This window comes from Capsicum annuum, chromosome 1 (assembly GCF_002878395.1).
Source record: "Capsicum annuum cultivar UCD-10X-F1 chromosome 1, UCD10Xv1.1, whole genome shotgun sequence".
NCBI classification, from domain to species: domain Eukaryota; kingdom Viridiplantae; phylum Streptophyta; class Magnoliopsida; order Solanales; family Solanaceae; genus Capsicum; species Capsicum annuum.
The window spans coordinates 201,582,614-201,603,902 of NC_061111.1; the positions used below are offsets into that span (position 1 = coordinate 201,582,614).

At 35.8% G+C, this 21,289-nt stretch overlaps 2 protein-coding genes across 2 annotated transcripts; both read right to left on the reverse strand.

The window, feature by feature from the left end:
- Nucleotides 1–1,210: 1,210 nt before the first annotated feature.
- LOC107844365 lies at nucleotides 1,211–8,833 on the reverse strand. The gene is made up of 7 exons (XM_016688804.2): nucleotides 8,507–8,833; nucleotides 6,274–6,501; nucleotides 5,566–6,174; nucleotides 4,584–4,757; nucleotides 3,283–3,428; nucleotides 1,726–1,836; nucleotides 1,211–1,607 (listed from the first exon to the last, which is right to left on the reverse strand). The coding sequence occupies exons 1-7, from the start codon at nucleotides 8,630–8,632 to the stop codon at nucleotides 1,532–1,534; spliced, it is 1,470 nt and encodes a 489-aa protein (XP_016544290.1). The 5' UTR covers nucleotides 8,633–8,833; the 3' UTR covers nucleotides 1,211–1,531.
- A 2,371-nt stretch (nucleotides 8,834–11,204) lies between these two features.
- On the reverse strand, nucleotides 11,205–15,720 carry LOC107844374 (probable dolichyl pyrophosphate Glc1Man9GlcNAc2 alpha-1,3-glucosyltransferase). Its single transcript, XM_016688812.2, has 4 exons — nucleotides 14,528–15,720; nucleotides 13,385–13,591; nucleotides 12,945–13,182; nucleotides 11,205–11,914 (listed from the first exon to the last, which is right to left on the reverse strand). Exons 1-4 carry the CDS (start codon nucleotides 15,308–15,310, stop codon nucleotides 11,550–11,552), a joined length of 1,593 nt encoding a protein of 530 aa, XP_016544298.1. The 5' UTR covers nucleotides 15,311–15,720; the 3' UTR covers nucleotides 11,205–11,549.
- Nucleotides 15,721–21,289: the final 5,569 nt, after the last annotated feature.

The window sequence follows — 21,289 nt, forward strand, 5'->3', positions numbered from 1 at the left end:
CCATATATAAAAGCTTTGGCCTATACCCCAAAAACAAACTTCTTCACCATTTCAAGCCCCAGAAATGACAAAAGAAATTCCAAATAATAGAAAACAATCATAATAATAATAGTTTAAACACTGAGACATTTACTAGGAATGACAAATAATTGGGTATTCATACCAAATATTTGCTTGAAATAATATGTAGAAAAGAAAAATGTCATGTATCCCCAATACAATTTTATACTTGTCCCTAAACCCCGTTTGTCCACAGAAGAAGAATCTCTTGCTATTTTAAGTCATAACTAAACGGATAATATTGACAAATTATTTTTTAATTACTAATATCTGTAAATATTTTTAATTTAACGGGTGTGTAACACCCCGGTAATTCATTTATATTCTACTAGAGGCGTTTAAAAGGGAGTTACATTAATTTGTAAAAGCCTCAAACATTTACAGAGAGTTGCACTAATTTGTGTAATACTAATATGTACTGCCTCCGTCCCATATTAGTGGATCATCTTACTAAAAATAATTATTTCATATTAGTTGATCATCTTACTAAAAATAATTATTTCATATTAGTTGATCATCTTACTAAATTAAGAAAACATTAATTAAATTTTTTCGATATTACTCTTGCAATTCATTTTTTTTTTAAAGTGTCCGTAGTTATGGAGGAGATCCTTGAAGTTGGTTTACGTTATGGCACTTTTTGTAGGTTTGTGACCCTCTCGTTATAGATATGTATAATTTTCTTATAGATATTCTGAAAAAAAGACGTAACAATATTTATTTAAAGATGTTTTTTGTTGCAATAGGTTGGTGAAGGTAGAGAGACTGTTTCAAATAAGAATATAAAATGTATTAAAATCAAGTGTGATTAGCGTCTGGGTTTTATATACCACTATTTTAAAAGAACTATATGATTCCCAGAAGAGTTTCTCTTGCTATTTCCAATCATTATACTCATAGTAACGATCAGGGCGATCACAAAGGCTCATGACTTAGGTTGGTGATCTCCGTTGCACTTTCACAGAAAGGAACTCAAGTGCTCGAACTTATGTCATAGTTTTGAGGGTTGGCATTATTGCATTCACGCGGTAAACCATTTACCACAGCCCACCCTCTAAGAAGAAGATACAAAAAATAGTCACTTTGGGGTAACGTTTAGCAGTAGAAATTAGAGAAAAATGAAAGAAAGAAGTTGTTTTCACAGCTAATATAACACTTTCCAGCCCAATTTTACCTTATAGCAAATATATTCACAATGTTGCAGACACGATTCAACATTACATTGCCACAGTTTCACCTAAACCTTGCAAAAGAGTAGCCTAGTGCACTAAAGCTCCCGCTATGCACAGGGTCCGGGAAGTGCCCCACCACAAGGGTGTATTGTATACAGCCTTACCTTGCATTTCTGCCAGAGGCTGTTTCCAAGGCTTGAACCCGGTCACGTTGCAGCAACTTTACCAATTACTCCAAGGTTCTCCTTCAGTTTCATCTAAACCTGTCTGTACTATATTTACATAATTAGCACCATCCGTTAAGAAGCTTCTGAATTTGGGGCAGAAGCAACCGCGGAATTCTCACAAACATTGCACCTGCAAACTGGACAGACTCTGGAACAACAAAGAAGGAAATCAATACAAAAGCAAGGCAGAAGCTTCTTCTCAAAGCATATAGCTATATATATATACAGGGAAAGCACAAAGAAGGAAAAGAAATGTCTGAGCATACCGATTTACTTCCTTAAGCCATTTATCGATACAATGCATATGATATTCATGGCGGCAAGGGAGCACCCTTAGTTTGTCTCCCTCCTCATACTCGGCCAAACAAATGTGGCACCTACAAAAACATATAACAGCTTGTTAATACAGAAGAAAGAAATGTAAACTTCACTTTGGCCACGAAAGCATGGATGTCATTGGTGCCATTATCTCCTCTCATGGCACACACCTATTTGACATCGCGGGGTTTTAAGAATAATAAAATGTCTGAATATATTACTATACTGAGTTTGATTGTTAAGTGTTCAATTTAACTATTTGAAGTTGTCATCATCGAATTCAAAATATTATAAAGTAAACTAGTTTATATTAGTTTGAATTCTTGGAGTGAAATACTGTCCCTATAAGGTTGAGTCGAGCATTTTGGTCTCTCCCACAATGGGGAAAACGAAAGACCTGGGTATTATATGTGATAAGCAACAGCGTATATACTTGTATGGAAAATTCAGTGTCGTGGCTAAATCTTAAGGCTGCCGAGCTATTTATGTTTTTTCCCCTTGAAATCCAAACAGAAAGGTCAAAGACTGCAGAACGGAAAATTCTCCCATCACCACTATATGTTTAACGTACATCTTTGGATCTGTACAGACTTCTTTTAATGGAAATTTGGTGGAGACTGAAATTTCAGCTCTGGAACACAGCTACCCAAATCTAGTGAACATAAGGGCAAGGTCCACTTAGAGTTGAAACTTGCAAATAACTGATCAAGAGAGATTCTTCAGCTATAAGGAACCAGATAGAGCCTTTGATAGATGATACAGTAATGGATACTCGTCAAAATAAACTAGGTGATTTCTTCCCATCTGTTCTAGCCTTGGTGAACAAAGTTACCTAATAACTGTTGCTAGTGGGAGATGGCATGTATCCCGTAGAATTAGTCGAGGTGCACGCAAGCTGGCCCGGACACCACGGTTATCAAAAAAAGGGAGTAAAGCTCATAATCCTTAGGCAGAGAATATTCAGGATATATCTTGTGAATAGTGAAAGACTGCTAAGAATCCAAGCTCCGGCTGTGCCTTATGTCTAACAACTGGGTAAAAGGAAGGGTTATTAGATCCCATTACATCTGAATAAGGTGTCAAATCAATCCAAATAGGGAAGTGTGTGTGTCAAAGTTCAAGAAAAAGTACTAAGAAATCAATTTTATTTTAATGAAGTTTTCACAAGCATGCTAGCTAACCATAAGTTATGCATGACGAAACTTTTAGTTTTCCTAACAAATCCCAGTTAATAACAGAATACTGCAGTAGGAGATTGACAATATACATGAAGAACTTTATAGTTTCTGCATCTTCCTTCTGTTCTATTCATTATCTTTTGACTTTTCCCCTTCTTTTAACCTCTTTGTTTTCTTTCCCATCAGCGATTTCAGCTACCAAAGTGGAGACCATCATTTGGAGGGGAGGAGGCAGTGTCAATTACTCACTGCTAACATATAAACCTTAATAGAGGCAACATAGTTCAAACAAGCATATCAATTATTCAACAAGCTAAGAAGACATACTGTTGGATATCAGTGGGAGCATTCTCTACAGCTCCTAACTTCTTGTGAGACTTGAGAGGAAACGAGTCCACAACAGAATCTGGAGCTGGAAGCGAAACCGTAGATAGCGAAAGTGTGAAAGATTGTCGATGAATTTCATCCAGGACCTAAGAAAAGAAACAAGCCATATCAGCTCAAACTACTGCAATCACATAATAAGGCCAGCGGAGATGTTAGAAAGTATTAGCAGGTTACTAATTATTTAATGAAGAATATCAGTAACCGTGAACACCCCATTCCTGTGGCCTTCAATCTTGAAAGTACACTTACTCAGTAGATGTCCCACTCAATCTGTCTATAGTACACTTTTAAGCAGGCATTATGCTATTAATGATGAGTGCGGAACAATGTAAAAAGATTCTTCTCGGAGAAGGTGCTGAACACTATAAAATTTACTAAGATTCAAGCTTGCACTGAAGCCAGACTGAGGTCTCTGTGATTACGGAAACTGACAACAATCAAGTGCCTTCAGAATAGCAAACTATGTAAGCTGGATGTATTCACGCTTTCAGCTGGAATTATCATATAGGGTTCTTAATACTGGATAAACTGAGGTCAAGCATTTCTATTATGCTCCTTGAGTTTTATTTACCCTTGGCGACCTATTTCCCAAGAAATAATGCAGATGCAAAATTTCTTCAGGACGGATTAACAAACATCCGGCAACACAGATCAGTTAACTTAGAGTTAATTATGTTTTCAAGCTGGGAAAATTAACAATAATAGAGTAGTCTAGAAAAAATATACCAGAAAACACAACTTCCTTTTTTATAAAAATAATAAAAATTGGAGCACAGCCAAACCAAATAGGTTGGTTCGCAAATGAGACAAACTTTGTAGAGGAAAGAAGATCTCGACCGTTGATTAGTAAACGCCTAATTAGATCTACTTTATTCTGGCTCAAAGACAAGCCCATTCCCAACTTCCAGGCCAAAACGTAGGGTCTTACATCCCTCAATCTAGAGTTAAGACATACTCCATTGTCAAATAGCACGAGGTGATAGCTAGAAAATATACAGCAACTTTTCTCGTTCCTTCTTCCTTTGTTCGAAGTGTTTATATGAAAATAACAGTAAACTTGACATTCTCAAACAACAATGAGAGTTCATTGTAATAATTCTCCTGAACATGACCCGAGTATGGAAAATACTATAAGAAGGATGCATAAGATGCATAGAGAATATTCTTAAGTTGTATTTCCTAACAAACAATACCCACAAGAATTTGAAACTTAAGATGGACATCAGATGCTGGAGACATACCTCAAATAAGGCCTCAGCAAGCATAATTATTCGTGAAATACTTGCAAGGGTACTGAACTCTTCAGTTGTGAGTAAAGGTTCACACGAACATGTACCATCAGGATGAAGGCCTGATGAGCAAAGATTTTGTTGTGGAACTCGGCTACCAAGGCCTTCAAGAACTCTTTCAGATATCTGTATGTGATACAGATAGGTTATTTGGATGTCATTAATGAATTCTTGCTAGGAAAAATAACAACAAAATGAAACACGGCATTAAACGCCCCCAAGAGAGAAGTACTATAAGTGCCAAGTAGTCCGTATTTGAAAGTAGCCTCACGATGCTACAATGACCAAATATAAAGTTAAGATGCATTTTGTGCTCATTGAATATATGGAATCAAAATATACACATTTGTACAAACACATATTTGCTAAACACACCCCAAAAAAATTAACTGGAAAAAACAAAGATTCTTTTGAATTGCTGCGATTATAAGCAGCTACCTTCGGTTGTTTCATGTAAGACAGTATGTCCTTAGTAAAGAAAGATGTACATGGAAAATGAAAGGGAAAAATTAGCTGAAACCAATGTTTCCTAGATAAACGTTATTAAAATGAGACAAAATGCAAGTAAACAACTAATATAATTGTTAGAGTGGGTAAGAGTCATCAGTTGGTTGGGGAATGGACAGGCGGTTTGCTTATATGGACTTTGGCAATCCTCCCTCATGAGCTAGCTTTTAGGGTTGAGTTAGGCCCAGGTGCCATATCTTTACAATAATGTAGTATCCGAACATAAATATGGATGATATGCCTATATAATCAAGAAGCAAACTAGTGCATTTACCTTCTCCTGATATGATTCAGGTTCATTATGATCAAAAAAGGGATTTTAAGCTGAAACTCCTTCTCTATATAAAATACAAATGCAGGGATCGGCTATATCCACCTCAAACAGTCAAAAGCATTAGAGTAATAGATAAAGTTCTTGATATATTACCTCAGATCTTGTTGGCTGTCTTTGTTCACTTCGGTGACGATTCCTACCAGCCCCATAACCAGAATCAAGTCCAACCCCATCATAATGGAGATCACCATTAAAATCAATTAGCCATCTGTCACGAGATCCTAGATCATCAGCATGACCAGTTGCAAAGACAATGGTTGGAGAATCACTATCCCTTCTTAAACTGTGTCTTGATATAGCATCCCAAAAGAGCCTCCTACTATTTCTTCTTGTTTCTGGACTGCCTATATCAGCAATGCTACTAGATAAAAGGTTGGAAGAGATACTCACCACATCAACATGTAGCACATCTTGAGTGGAGGTTACTCCAAGCTCACTATCCAACAAAAGAAATCCTGAACTTGAAGTTGTTGCCTCTTCGGAGGTATCACCCTCGAGAAATTGATGCCTAGGCATAGAGTCAGAAGTAAGAGAAGTAGATCTAGAATCAGAACTTGACTCAATCGGTCCACCCCCCTGATCCTCCATTGAATCCCCATGTGAACATGAGATTCTGCACTCTTCTGGCACAGTGTGAGAGTCTTCAGCATTCAAGCATGTCAAAGGATCAGTACTAACAGCTGCAGCCAAGCTGTCTCTTGCCTGTGAAAAGACCAATTCTTGAGATGGTTGTTTACATATGCAGTAGCTATGTAACTATTCGTCCAAAATGTGGAGTTCCGAACTAAAATTAGAACAAACCTGGTCACATATGGAATGTTTATCATTTGAAAGACATGCACTATTGATGTTCACTTCGGCATTTATCAACTTATGTTGAACTAAAGCGTCATGACTAAGACCACTAGTGCTTTCTGATGAGGATCCTGTCTCAGGTTGAGTCGCATGACCAACTTCTAAACTAAATGTTGAAGAAGATTCTGCTATAGAATTCCGGGCACCAACCGGAGGCTGGGGATAATCTTCAAGCTAAACAACATCATCACATCTCAATTTCAAATTTACGGATGAAGATTATGGGATAGGTTGGGATAGGTTGAACTTGATAATAAGATTAAGTCAGCACGAAGAACAACTGATATAACATACAATTTTCTACTGTACACTAATAGAGGAAATATATTATTACACATAACAACAAACTTGAATTGCCAGCGAGCAGTTCAAACTCAGTAAAGTGATATGTTTTAATTTACTTTTTGTACTACAAAGGGATAAATAAATTCTCTGAAACATCAACTTCAGTATGACGTTGAGAACATAATTATATCAGTGGGAAATCAGATAGACAGGTAGATGCCTAATATAAAACAGCACACAGCAACGGAATTAAATGCAAATCCAAGTCTAGAGAAACTACAATCAAATGTTGTCCAAATCCAAAGCACACAGCTCTATCACCTAAGATAGAGAGTGCAAATTTGTTCAACCGAGGCGAAATTTTTTTCTGCTTAACTGTTCCTTGAGCAACACAGTCTAATAAAAGACACTAGCAGCCCTTTTTTAATCAGAGAAATGAGCATGATACACATAGGCTCCTTACACGAATGTTACCATTAAACAACTTGCGACCTTACAAAGTATCTAGAAGTTATAACAACAAAAGAAAAAACACATAGCAGCATAGTAGAAAAGGACAAAACAAAGGCAAAATGCATGACAGTATAGCTGCACCACCACTCGTTAATAAACTTGCCCACTACAACTTCTACATCTTTGGTAATACAAAAGATGCAAATACGTTTAAATGGACTAAGAGTTTTAGTTTCTGGTAGGAAATGAAAACCACATGTCAAAGCTCAAAGGGACTTTCTAACTCATGACTAGAGAAACAATGAATAAGCATATAAATTCCAAGCAAGAAACAGTACAAGGGCGCTTTATCGCAATCACCTATGTTCAACTACCTCAGCTAAAATGAGCTTCTTAGATATCCTAGAAAAATCTTTATTCATCACTAATACAACAACAACATACCCAGTGTATTCCCACATAGTGGGGACTGGGGAGGGTACAGTGTACGCAGACCATACCACTACCTCAGGTGAAATAGAGAGGTTGTTTCTGATAGACCCCCGGCTTAGGACCGATAACAATATAATAAACACAAAACATAAAAGCATATAAACTAGTACAGTGAGCAAAATACACTAACACCGCTAGTCACAAAATAATACTAAAAACTATCTAACCGAAACCATAGACATCACACAACCCCATGAACAAGAAACTTTAGACACAAAAGAATGCTCTCCTACTGTTACCAATGCACTCCCACCCCCTAACCCTTTACCCTAATTCGCGTCCTCCACACCTTCCTATCAAGGGTCATATCCTCTGTAAGCTGTAACTGCTCCATATCATGCCTAATCAAGGTCTCACACCTCCGCACTGGCGCATCAAAACCCCTCCTCATCACGTGCCCGAACCAACGTAACCTAACTTCTCAAATTTACCACTAATGAACTATGAAAATACTAAAAACAAAAACAATCCCATAATTTCACCAATTATTTACCACAAGAACATCAAGACCATTTAGGTTCACTACACCAGCCCCAAGGATCTTCCGTCCACGAGATAGAGGTAAGGTCTGCGAACTGCGTACACTCTACCCAGCCCAGACCCCATTTGTGGAATTTCGCTGGGCATGTTGTCGTTGTTGTAGTACACCTGCCTCATCTGGAAGTACAAAAAGAAAGAGAAATAGGACGCATAGAGAACACAGAAACACAAAAGTCAACTCTGGATTTCAATCAAATAAAGATTGTAACTTTACGGAAGTAGCAGCAAAATAATCCACGTAAATAAAGGAAAATCAATGAATTGAAGCAACCCCTTTTTAACCATGGTAATCAAAATCATCAAGAACACAAAAACACTTAATCAGACAAATCGTAGCACCAACAAAAAAGATTCTCTTTTTACTGAAAAACTCAAACAAAAATAGATTCTGTAAGATTTAGAGAAGTGCCTGATGGTGTGAGTGAGAAGTAGAAGCACCACACAAGAAAGAGGAAAACTTGAACTTGCTCCTTTTGGGTCTTGAACCTGACTCCGATGATGATGATGCTCTTATACGACTGATGCTCGAACCCATTACTGCTCCTCGATTGTTGTTGAAATAATGGGAGATGATATTATACGCGCAAAAATATTACTGTATCCCTTATTAACATATATATAAATGGGGAAAATTCTCTAATTCGGATGTTTCCCATGATGCTGCCTCCTGCTTTCCCATCTTTATTTTAAGTACTATTTTTTAAAGAAAAAATCAACACAAACATACATTTAACTTACCATATTTACATATATTCTCGTTCTAATAAAGTAATTACGAAAATCTCAATTAATTATGTATCTTTAAAAGATATGTCGAAAGCTAATTATATATCTCGATAAATGTAAGATCGAAAAAATATATCCGAAGCTAATTATGTATCTTTACAAAAGAAAAAAATATATATTCGCTATATATATTATGTATCTCGACAAATCCATCAAAAAAAAAAATATCGGGAGCTGATTATGTATCTTTGTAAAAGAAAAAATGTATCATTATTAAATTTATCAGGAGCTAATTATGTATCTCGACGGACTCAAAATTGGGGTTTTCAGTAATTATGCAAAACATTGAAATTTTCTGTAATTAAACTTCAAACTCTCGAAATTTATGTTGTTTGCCTTAGTATTACGCTACTCCCTTGTTCCTAAATAAATGATATTTTATAGTCCTTTCATTTTGTTCAAGTAATTATTTTAAATAATAAGAATATATTGGTGTATGTATTTGATGTGTGTATTTATTAACGAACAGTTAGTAAAAACACTTTTTATCTTCTATAAATGAAGTGTATTAAAGCTAAAAAAAAATCATGGAGTAGTATATTGGTTACTCTCCGAGTCTCTGTTTTTGATTTATTTGTCTAACTTTAACTATAACACAGAAGTTAGTGTTAAAAAACATGATTAAAAATGTTGCCAAAAAATATATTAACTAACTAAAAGAATAGGATAAGGCAAGAAAAATTGAATTTATCTTAGAAGTATTTGTGTTAGCTGTTGCTCTTCATTCATCACACGCTGAATTTGTCTAATTTTTATTTCTTAAATTATAATATATACTAAGGACCAAATGTTTTTGTTTTCCCTTTTACGTGACTTGTGGCCTATGTATTTGACCAAATGAAGAAATGGATCTATTTGATTATTATCAAGTAAAAAAAGAAAATTATTTAGGATGATTACATCTTAGTAATATTTGAATGAAAAATTAATTGATTTCGGTCTGAAGATAACTTGAATATGCAATTGTGTATCTAATGTAAATGTCTTAACAAAAATTGTAAGTACTGTTCGGAGAAAAAAAAATGTTACTTTATGATAATGAAAATTACAAGGAAATGAAAAAAATATCTTTGTTATGGAAACATGATAGGTCGATTTGAAAGTGTTGAATTGATCAGTTAGTGAATTATCTATTACTACAAAAAATTAGTAAACCTATGGGAATTGAGCAGTGTTAGAAAAACAATTTTGGGAGTTTTTCATAGTTTAATCCAACTAAAAATTTGTTTCATGTGACTTACATGTCAACATATATATAACTAACATTAAAGTGTATTGGTATACACTTAATATATTCAACATGCATTTAGCATGAATAGAAAATTACATGCCTTCATATTTCTTTTTCCTTTTCATTGCGAAGCCCAAGGTCAAAGCTACCGCTTGAGTTATATAAAAGACGTCGGCGTATAAAACTTCCACCAACATCAAGTTTGGGAAGGGTCGAATCATTATTTTCATGGCTTCAACATATGACTTCTCTATGATTATATGGAGACAACTTTACCTTTTACGTCAAAGCTCTCTTTAGTTTGAGTTACGTGTTCAACCAAATTTAATAATTTTGATTTAAATTTTATAGTACAAAATATGAAACATAATAACATTAAAGGAATAAAATTTGATCTTATAAATTTCGTATTCTAGCTCTACCTTCGCCCAAAGGTTGATTTTGTATCGTAAAGAAAGGAGTCAAGGTAAGAAACAAAAAAAAAAAAAAGATGACCGATAAAAGACTGAAGATATTTTCTATGGGGTCAATGTGTGTATAGATTATAGCAGGATGACCTAATATTTAATATATCGTTTTATAAATTTCATCGTTATCAATGAACTTATTGCGAGATTATTCAAGTATATTCCTTTTAATATTTAAGGCTGTTTTTTCTATTTTATTTCTAGAATAGGAATTAGGACCATGGCTTGTAGTATATTTTTTCTGGTTAAAATAGACATATTAGTTTGAAACTTCAACTACTCTCTAGACTTTTGGAACAGACTTATGACTAGATTTTCTTATCCAATCCACAAAATCTCATAATACTTTGACTTATCAAGTTGTATATCTTTTCGAATATGATCTCGAAATATTTTGTAAACGAGAAAGTCAATATTCTGTATATATTATTACTTCAAAACACATAAATTTTGAATTTAGAAGCATTAGATATGCTATTCAGTTTGTTTTAGAAACAGCACTTAATATTTTTTTTTCTTTTCTGTCTATTTGCTAGAACTAAACGGCAGCCCATTAAACAAATATGAGTGTCACTATATACAGAAAGACATACAAAGAATTAACAAAAGATGTCAAACGAGTACCAAAAACAATGAGGTAGATTAGATACATCTTCATAACTAACTAAAATTTTAAAACAACCTCCTGCATTTTTTTTAAGAAGTGTAACTTGATACAAGTGAATAACAAAGCTACTGGAAGATGCTATAAAAAGCCGATCTTGATTTAGCATTTTAGCTATATTCTGCTTCGATATCTTCTCTTTTGAGCTGAGGGTCTATTGGAAACAGGCTTCCTAAATCCTAACCAATAAAGGCAGGGGTAAGGTTTGTCGTACATCATATGGGTACGTTGTTGTTGTAGCTACGTGTATCGAATTCTATCTTATGTATAAGCAGCAGCTGGTAGTATTTGAAAGCTACCTGTGTTAATGTAACTTGATAATCTGCCTCAGTTGCCAGATCCAAGAGTACATCATTCCGAATGCACAGCATATGCTGATCATCATAAGAGGCAAGAAAGGAAGCCTCTCAGCAAAGAGGATAGGATGAACAAATTGTCCATATATCTCAACGGCCAGGAGACCTAGCAAGTATAATTTGCCAAAAGATCCAACGATAAACCTTGTTTTGTCATATCTTGTCTGTTCCGTTTCAGCTGTTTTTCTATTAGTTGTTGTAAAATAAGAGGAGAATCCAATCCACGTCAGCGTAGCATGTAAAAGCAGTAAGAGAAATTTGATTGGATATTCTTGGACTTCAAATAATAGCGGGAAAAGAGAATAGCAGGACACTGCATGCACAGCAGGGTTATGTATTAGTTTCTGGAAATAAATGTTACAGAACGATACAAGACCCAAACACAAAAAAGGAGAAGCAGCAGCAACACAACAACAATAGTAATCGAAAAAACAGGCAAAGGAAGAAAGACAGGAAGGTATGTTGATGGATGTCCTATTCCATCTGCAAAGATATCAAGAAGCCAGCTTAATGCAAAGGGATAATTTTGAGGTCGGCCATGAAAAAACTGAGTCACTGGGCAAAGTTGGATAGCTCAAGAATACACTATAACAAAATGGCTGACATACAGCTAAGTATAGAACATATCAGTTCTTACTTGCGGAGCATTTCTAGTAATTCATTCTTTCTAACTGATGGAGTAATACTAAAACTAATAAGATGGTGGTTGCAGTTTTGATTTTCTGGGACACAAAAGATCCAGAGCAAATTCCCTAAATCTTCAATAGTGCCTAACCCACCTACCCAAAACCCCCGAATAAAAGAAAAGGCTAAAACTTAAAGCTGTTTATTGATTAATCCACATTTCATACATGCTAATTTGTTTGTTTATTTCCCAGTGGAATTTAATTGTGCCTAGTAGTCATTCAAGGTAATACTGATTCATCATGTTAAAGATAAACTACAATGACATCATTTTTGAAACATATGTTTTGACCTATTGGAGTCTCATTATGTCTTAATATTGACACTAATAATAGATGGTGTCTGAAAGTACCAACTTATTTCCAACTGAAAGAGATCTGATTGCTGTAGAGTCAGATACAATGAGCTAATAACGGTAAAAGTAAATAGACCAAAATAAGATATAAGAATAAAAGAACACCAATGTAGGAACAACTTCTAGAAGAAGGTAGCAAACAGAAGCATGACTGAACTATGCAGAAAGATACAAATATGAATTTATCTGTAAATTGAGATGGCTAGAGACTATCACATAAATCACATTGTAATACAAATTCAGGTCTACCAGATGACTTTGAGAGTTCAACCATTGCAAACAAGTAACTAAGACAGGGAATTACCTATGGACAAATAGAAATAGTGGTTTGCATCTTCCACACTTTTCAAGGCAATGATGGCAAGGGGAATCACAAAGTGAAGTGAGGCTTTCTCATGGACATGCCAGCCAAACATAAAGCCACATGTGTAAGCATAGGCTATCCATCTTGTAATCATCCTTGGTTGGGGATTTCTCCAAGCCTTTACAAGACATGGAGCTATTGCAAGCAAGACGATACTGAAGGTAATAAAGGGGGTGACCTGCAATATTCAAGTCTCTGTAAGCATGGGCTGTTCACAAGTCCTCTTAACTAATATTGTTTGGTGAAAGTTAACTCTTTTACCATGTTTTTCAATTTTTAAATTCCTAATTAGGAGTTGGCAAACAAAGTTATTGTCAACAAACAAAACACAGACACACACACAACATATCTAGAATGATGAGATGAATGGGTATGCTTACTCTAGGTAACACAGCAAAAGGGGAGGAGTCCCCAACTAGTCCACCAGTGAATGAAGCTGTTGGTGCTTGAACATTGAAGCCCATTCTTACAAGCAAAAATGCTAACACTTTATCAAGAATTATATAGAATACCCAGAAGTTCGGAGCCCAGTAAGCATGACAGAGTCCCCTACCAAATGGAAACATCCGATGGAACACTTGCTGAATCTGCAACAAGGTTCAAAGCAGTTGGAAATTTGTCAGGAGATGATGATATAACACACAGGCAACGAAAGTCCTACTTTATCATACTATTCAATAAACAGAAACAACCATTTTGATCAGCCAAGGTTAAATTTGAAACAAAGTTATCCAACTGCAGTACATTTCAACCATCATCAGAGACCAGGCAAAGCTGCTAAAGAATAAAACTAACAAGACAATAAGACTTACGGAAGTACATTTCAGCAATCAATGTCACGTTTCTACAATCTTTTAACTAGCTAGATGCAAGCCATAACGTTGGAGCAATTACTAATTTTTATTAGTAATATTTAGGAGCCTAGAAGGGGAGCCTTGGAGTAACTGGTAAGGTTGTTGCCATGAGACCTCCGGTCACGGGTTCAAGCCTTGGAAACAGCCCCTTGCAGAAATGTAAGGTGAGGCTGCGTATAAAAGATCCTTGTAGTCGGGCCCTTCCTCGGACCTGCACATTGCGGGAGCTTAGTGCACCGAGCTGCCCTTTATAATATTTATTTATGAGTCCAACGTCTAAATGCAGCGACATGGTTTGTGAGGATTCATATAGATGAATCCAGCTAGGAAGCTTTTTTTCTGATAGGGTAAGATAAATTTCATTAATAGAGTACCAAGAAGGCTGCAAACAACAAAACAATAGATTGCAGCATTACTATTTTTACTATACCCCCCAAGAATCCAACAAACTTGAGATTGAGGTGTTGGTGTGATTCTAAGAACCTAAATGTCATCTTATTACTAGACATAATTACAAAATTATCCATGCATTCTTGATGAACTAAATCTTCCTGACAATGAAAAGAAGACAATGGAATACCAGTAAATAACATCAAATTCTAGATGTGATCCAAATAGGGAATAACTAGAGAATCAACTCACATAGAGAACTAAAGATCAGAACTTTACCTGTCCATGATACAGAAAAGGCCCATAAGCAGCAGCAAAAACAGCTACAACGGCACTCCCCATAATAACCAATCTCCCAAACCAACTAATGAACCCACCGCTACAATAATGCCTCAACAGATAAACAAAATAAACAGGAGCAGCAACAGCAAACAAATGCTTAAAACACAACAAAACTGCAAAAACAAAACCACCTAACAAATCCTTCCCTTCCTCCAAAGCCGAAAGCGAGATCAAAAGAATCCCCAATAGAAACCCATTATACTGAAAATGCAAATGGTCCACAATCATCAACCCTGGCGAAAAAATAACCAATACCCAGATCAAAACTCTCTCTTTACACCCCAAATTCCTTGTCAATCTATAAATACCAAAAACCAACACAAAATCAGTTATAATAACACTAATTCTTTGAAAAAGGATTGTGGGTTTTGACTTATAATCAAGACCATGATGGATATGGACCATAATGGGGTCCACAAAGGAAGCAAAGAAAGATAGAAAATGCTCAAACTGTGCAAAAAATGGCGGGTAATCGAGGGTCCATGGACTTGTTTCGTCGGAGTACCATTGAGAAAGTGGAAGGGAGTGAGTAATAGCAAGCCAATTACGGTGGACCTCGAAATCTGTGCTGTGATAAGCTGGGATTAGGAGGAATTTGATGCATGTAGATACAAGAGAAACCCATATGATCTCTGTGATGGGTCTTTTGAATTCGGGTTCGGGTTTGGGTTTGGGTTTTAGGATCCGGGTTTGATTGTGGTGGTTCTTTGCCGGTTTCATGGCGAAGTGGTAGTGTTTGGGGGTCAAGATTTGGGGGAGGTTGAAGAGGAAGAAGGTGACGTGTCAGCAGCGACACGTCATGATTGTCCATGTCAGCATCTATCTGGCTTTGTTGGGTTGGGTTGGGTTGGGCTGGGTTTTAACTTGTTGGGTTAATATTTGTTTTGGCCCATTCTGGCCCAGCTATTCGATGGATGATTTTGAGTCCAACCCATTAACCCTCTAACTTGAAGTTTGGAAGAATTGGCCGGATTGATTTTGCCACCTTTGAGAAAAGGGGAACAGTATCTTATTCTATCCGATCGTAGAAGCATTCGGAATGGGCTCCGCAGTTTGTTTTTATAGTGAAGTGATCTTTTATTTTTGTTTCTACTATTCATTTAATGAAAATTTGTAGATCAAGGTTTTATATAGATTTACGCCTCATTTGTTTGCACTTAATGGAGGTCTGAATCTAAATAGTTCAGATTTCAGACCATTAAATGCATATATTTTTTATTAAAATTTTAGCTCATAATAGGTTTGAATAACTTTTAATCATTCAGATCTGGTATCGAGTCTTAGGTCTCATTTGTTTGCACTTAATGGAGGTCTGAATCTGAATGGTTTAGACTTCAGACCATTAAGTGCATTTGTTTTATATTAAGGTTTTAACTCTTAGAGGTCGTTTGGTACAGTGTGATAAAAAATTAATGCTTGCATTAGCTCTTATGTACTATTAATACCTTGTTTGGTATTTTTTTTAACCTATGTATAACTAATCCAACAATTAGTTATACACTCTATTGTATATTATGCTACGCACAACTAATACCACCACTTTTCTATGTATTAATAATACATAGCTTTCAATACATGCATTATCTAATTAAAACGAATTTACCCTTCAACTTTTTCCCAATTCCTTTTCCATTCTTGTCCCAAAAGTATCTCATTTCACTGGAAATTTGGTGCAGCTTCAATGTTCATTCTGGCAAACTTTTCCATTCTTGTCCCAAAAGTATCTCTTTTTTCCGACGAACTTTTTGCCGGTTTCGTAGTCAAAATTTTTTATTTAGATAAAGTGATAATTAAGTTTCTTTCTACAATAGCTACGGTTGCTCCCAATTAGAGACTTTCATTGTGGCCATCTGCAGAAATTGCTAGAGAAGAAATCTTAGCATATGGAATATTGCTTGTAGATAAGTGAAGAAACGTTTTGGTCATCTATACAAATTGCTAGAGAAGAAATCTTAGCATATGATTGATGCTTGTAGATAAGTGAAGAAAAGTTTTTGTTTCTGACAGAAGATTGGAAATAGAGTATAAAATGTTAATTAAAGGGTATTTTAGTAAATAAATATTATTTGATAAAAATTATATTTTATATATTTTTTAATACATCAAACCAAACAGTGTGTAAGAACTATCGTATGCAGAACTAATACTAGCATAACTAATACAAACACTACTAATGCAAACATTATTAACATACACTATTTTGTATTATTCTTATACATTCTACCAAACGACCCCTTAGTAGGTTTGAAATGGTCTTAATCATTCAGATCTAGAACCAAGTCTTAACAGGTCTGAAGGGATATTTTGGTGTTGGATGATAGTCACCACTCTATTCATAATCAGCAGTCATCACCACTAACCACCTCTGTCAGCTCACCATTGTCAACCACCAACCACCTCCACCATCATAATCTCCATCGATAAAAAATACCGCTACAACCATAATTGTCAACCGCTACCACACCTACTACCTCTTTTATTCTAATTATATTCACCGCCACCACTGCCGCCAACAACACCACAATCAGCAACCACTACCGATCAATCCCTACTACCAATCAACTCATCTATCACAACTAGCATCATCACTAACTACCACTAATATATCACAACCTCTACACATTCTTTGGTCGCCGCCACCATTGTCACTAGTAACGTCACTTCTACCACCACTTCAACCAGTACCATCGCTATAATCTATTTCTACTAGCAACCATCTCCACCATCATAATAAATAACATCTACAATTAGCACAACACATCGTCAATCATCATGCATTTATTTTTCGGCCAACACAATCAACACCTTTAACTACTAACATCTAGCAACGTCACATCATAACAACCACCACCACCATTAATCGCCACCATCATAACAGTCACTACAATATCAATCATCACAATTATCACCACCAACATTATTAATCACTAACATCAATCATTGTCACCGCAACCACCATTATAAGCCATATCCACTATCACTAACAATCATAAATATTTTTTCTCAATCAAATACTAATAATTTTATTGTATTAAATTATACACGTCTTTAATATATAATTAATTTTTTATCTGAATTGTATTTTTTATTTTATTATGTATACAAATAATTTTTTTTACACATTCAGATGTTGGATGTTGAAAACAAACAGTCTTAATCATTCCGTTTTCAGATCTACAAATAACATCCTAGTAATTCAGATGTGCATTCAAATTCAGACGTCTGAATCTTAAAAAAAATAAATGAAGCCTTAGTATCATTAAGAGGTATTCTTATATTAAATAATATTCACCACCACTCCATCCAGAATCACCAATCACCACCACTATCACCTCTATCATCGCTACCACTAACTACTTTCACAATTACAGCCACCATTGACAATCAAAATCCTTACCAACCACTATTGTCAGTTGCTACAAAACCTACCACCTCTATTATTCTAATTATATCCACCACTATCGCTACTGCCACCCCAATGCTAACATCAATTCCAATGTCAACACCATTATCAACCCTTACCGACCAACTCATTTATCAAAACTAGCACCACCGCTAACTACCATTAATACATCATTAAAACCTCCATACATTCTTCGACTGCCATGGCTAGCATTGTCACTGGTATCACCACCTCTACCACCATTTCAACCATTATCATGGCTATAATCTATCTCTACTAACAACCATCTACACTATCACACCTAATAGTGTCTCCAACTACCACCAACACATAGTCAAACATCATATATTTATTTTTCAGCCATCGCAATCTATACTGTAGACACGTAATTTTATCCCTCCCAGAAAGTATTTTTACCTTTTTACCCCTGTCTTACTGCGTGCCCTCACCCGCGTGATTATATCCCACAAAAATATAAAAATAACAACCCTTAACATAATCCCTAACAAATGCTATCTTGTTTTAATCCTATCCTAACCAACTTTACACCTCATCCTAACAACCTACCCCACCTAATACCCTCCTACCCCACCTTCCCACATGACCCCTCCACATTTTTTCTCCACAAAGAAAAAAAGGAACAATATATACACACGGCAAAGGGGGGCCCACTGGAATTTTTGTACCCCACTACACCTCACCATTTTCTTTATATACAATATACATATAGATATAACAGGGAGGTGAGTCCAGAGAGGCAACATCATCTTCTCCATTCATATACCTCACCATTTTTTTCCATGCCATACACAGAAGATAATTAATCATACACTCATACAACATCCTCCATAGAGAATTCATAAAAACGCACTCAATACATATCCCATAGGGATGATTTCACAGAAGAGGGGAGGCCATTGTTGAGGACTTTATTTTTCTTCTTGTTTTTCTACTGCTACACACACGCGAGAGAAATGAAAACAGCGAGAGAGAGAAAAAAAATAGGGGAGAGAGATCGAAAGGGGAAAAATAGTTTTTTCGATGACAAGGTCACTGGAATAGTGGCTTAATCATAGATTTCGGCCATCCTTTACCAAAATCTGTCGGTAAATAGCCCTTCCATCGTTGGCGGAGCTCCGACGAAACTAGTAGCTCCATCTCATCCCCCAAAATGTTGAAATAACAATAAAAAAATAACCATTTATTGATCAAACTCAGTTCCCTTTCTTCCATTTTCTTTGAGCCCAAAACCCCACCCCTTCGTTTTGGTCTTCGTCGAAACTGAATGGAGTAGTAACGGGGTGCACGAATCAGTACGGGTCTCTCGTTATTTCTAGATTTTTATTTTAGTTCGGCGAAAACAGAGTGCGGGATGAGATTTGGGAATCTAATTTTGATAGTAGAGGTTTGATTCGAGGTTGAAATCTGATTTGGAATTCGTGTTGTGGTTCGATTCGACGTTTTTGTGCGGATTTCATCTCGTTTAATCAAATAATACTTGAAATCAGCATTGAGGTCCAATTCTTTCTTCTCTTCCTTTTAATTCTTATGTGATTGGGAACTTGATTCGATGACGTGAATCGTATGTGATTGTGAACTTAATTCGATGACGTGAATCATTGGTGATTATGATTGTTGGATTTTGTTGATGTTGTGATCATGTGCTTGACGATATGATTTCGGCAATATGTGGTATGAATTTAAGTAATGTTGATGGTGTGATTGATAAAAATGAAGCTAGATGGGGTGGAATTGAGGAATTGATAAAAATGGGTGAATATATATCAATTTTGGTTTATTGTCGTTTTTTTTAATTCGGAATAAGCATGAATATTATTGGAACGCGATAGAATTATGATATGTTTAAACGGATAGGCAAATGTAGGTTCGGATAGGCAAAAAATTTTGGAATAAGTGTTTTGTTGAATGTTTGAATGAGGAATGTGTATTGAATATTTTTTAGTTTATCGTACTTGATTCAAGTGTATTCATTTGGCCGGGAATGCCTCGAGGTTTCATGTATTTACTCACCGGGTAATGCCCCGACGTATTGTGTCTTCGAAGGAGGATCGTGATCAAGGTCCGAGGCATCGGGTAAAGCATTGGAGCATAGTTTAGGATTAGTGTAAGTTATAATTGGATTTATATTTTGGCATTTTTCTATTTTGGACTGTATAATTAGACTGGACGCTATATTTTGGATTGGATTGTTTTGTTTGTTTGATTGATTGTTTTGATGTACTTTTTGTGTGGTTTATACATGCGTAGTATCAAATTAGTCGATAAAATCTACCAAGCGACCGTGGTCGAACCACGGGATCGAGGGGTGCCTAACACCTTCCCCTCGGTCAACAGAATTTCTTAGTCGGAATCTCTGTTTGCGGATTAGTTTTAGAGTCAAATTGTTTTGAAAAGGATCTTTCAAAGGTAACTTGGTACACCGGATTATGTCAAGTGGCGAATCTGAATAAAAATGTAAATCCTTTTTCAAAACAAATTTTCAATCTTTTGTCACTTTAATAAGAAAAACCCTTTCGAACCTAAAAATTTAATCTTTTCGGGTTGCAAAAGGGGTGTGATAGCTCCGGCGACTCTGTTGGGGATTTTTCAGAATTCGAGCTTATTTTGGAGTTGTATCAGCTTAGTTTGACGTTATGAGTGTATAAATATTTTATTTGTGTTATTGTTTGTGTTATTATTATCATTGTTGAATGCTTACGTGCTACGTATGTACAGTTTTATCTTATGTGTTACCGCTTTATACCTGGCATCATGTGCATAACCCGAGTCATTCTTTCTGCAACAAGTCCATAGTACACGCTGTGTACACGTAGTTGAGTCACCCTTATCTTAGGAGGGGGAGCCGACGGCTGGTATGGAGTGGGTGGAAAGGTAAACCAACCACTATCGACCATATGCTCCCCCGAACAACCTTGTTAGTAAACCTCAACGTTGGTCAGCCTTTAGATCATGCTTATCTACATCATATTGAGATCTAGTGGGACTCACTTGGTGCTTTGTAGGAGACTCATCTCTGAAGCATCCCTACGTGCTAAATGTTGCATTGTTTTAGGGTAACGGGGTTATTTGATAGACTGATTTTGGTAAAAACAATTGTTAGAAGCAAAGTGTGTAGGTAAGAAATTGTTGAAAAAAAGAGTGAAAAAAAAAAGAAAAAAAGAGTTTCGTAATTTTTTTAGAGTTCTTGATGACTTTTGTTTTTCACAATAAAAAATTAAAAAAAAATTCTACCTTTTTCACGCATTTACTCAAAAAAACAAAAAAAAACATTAAAA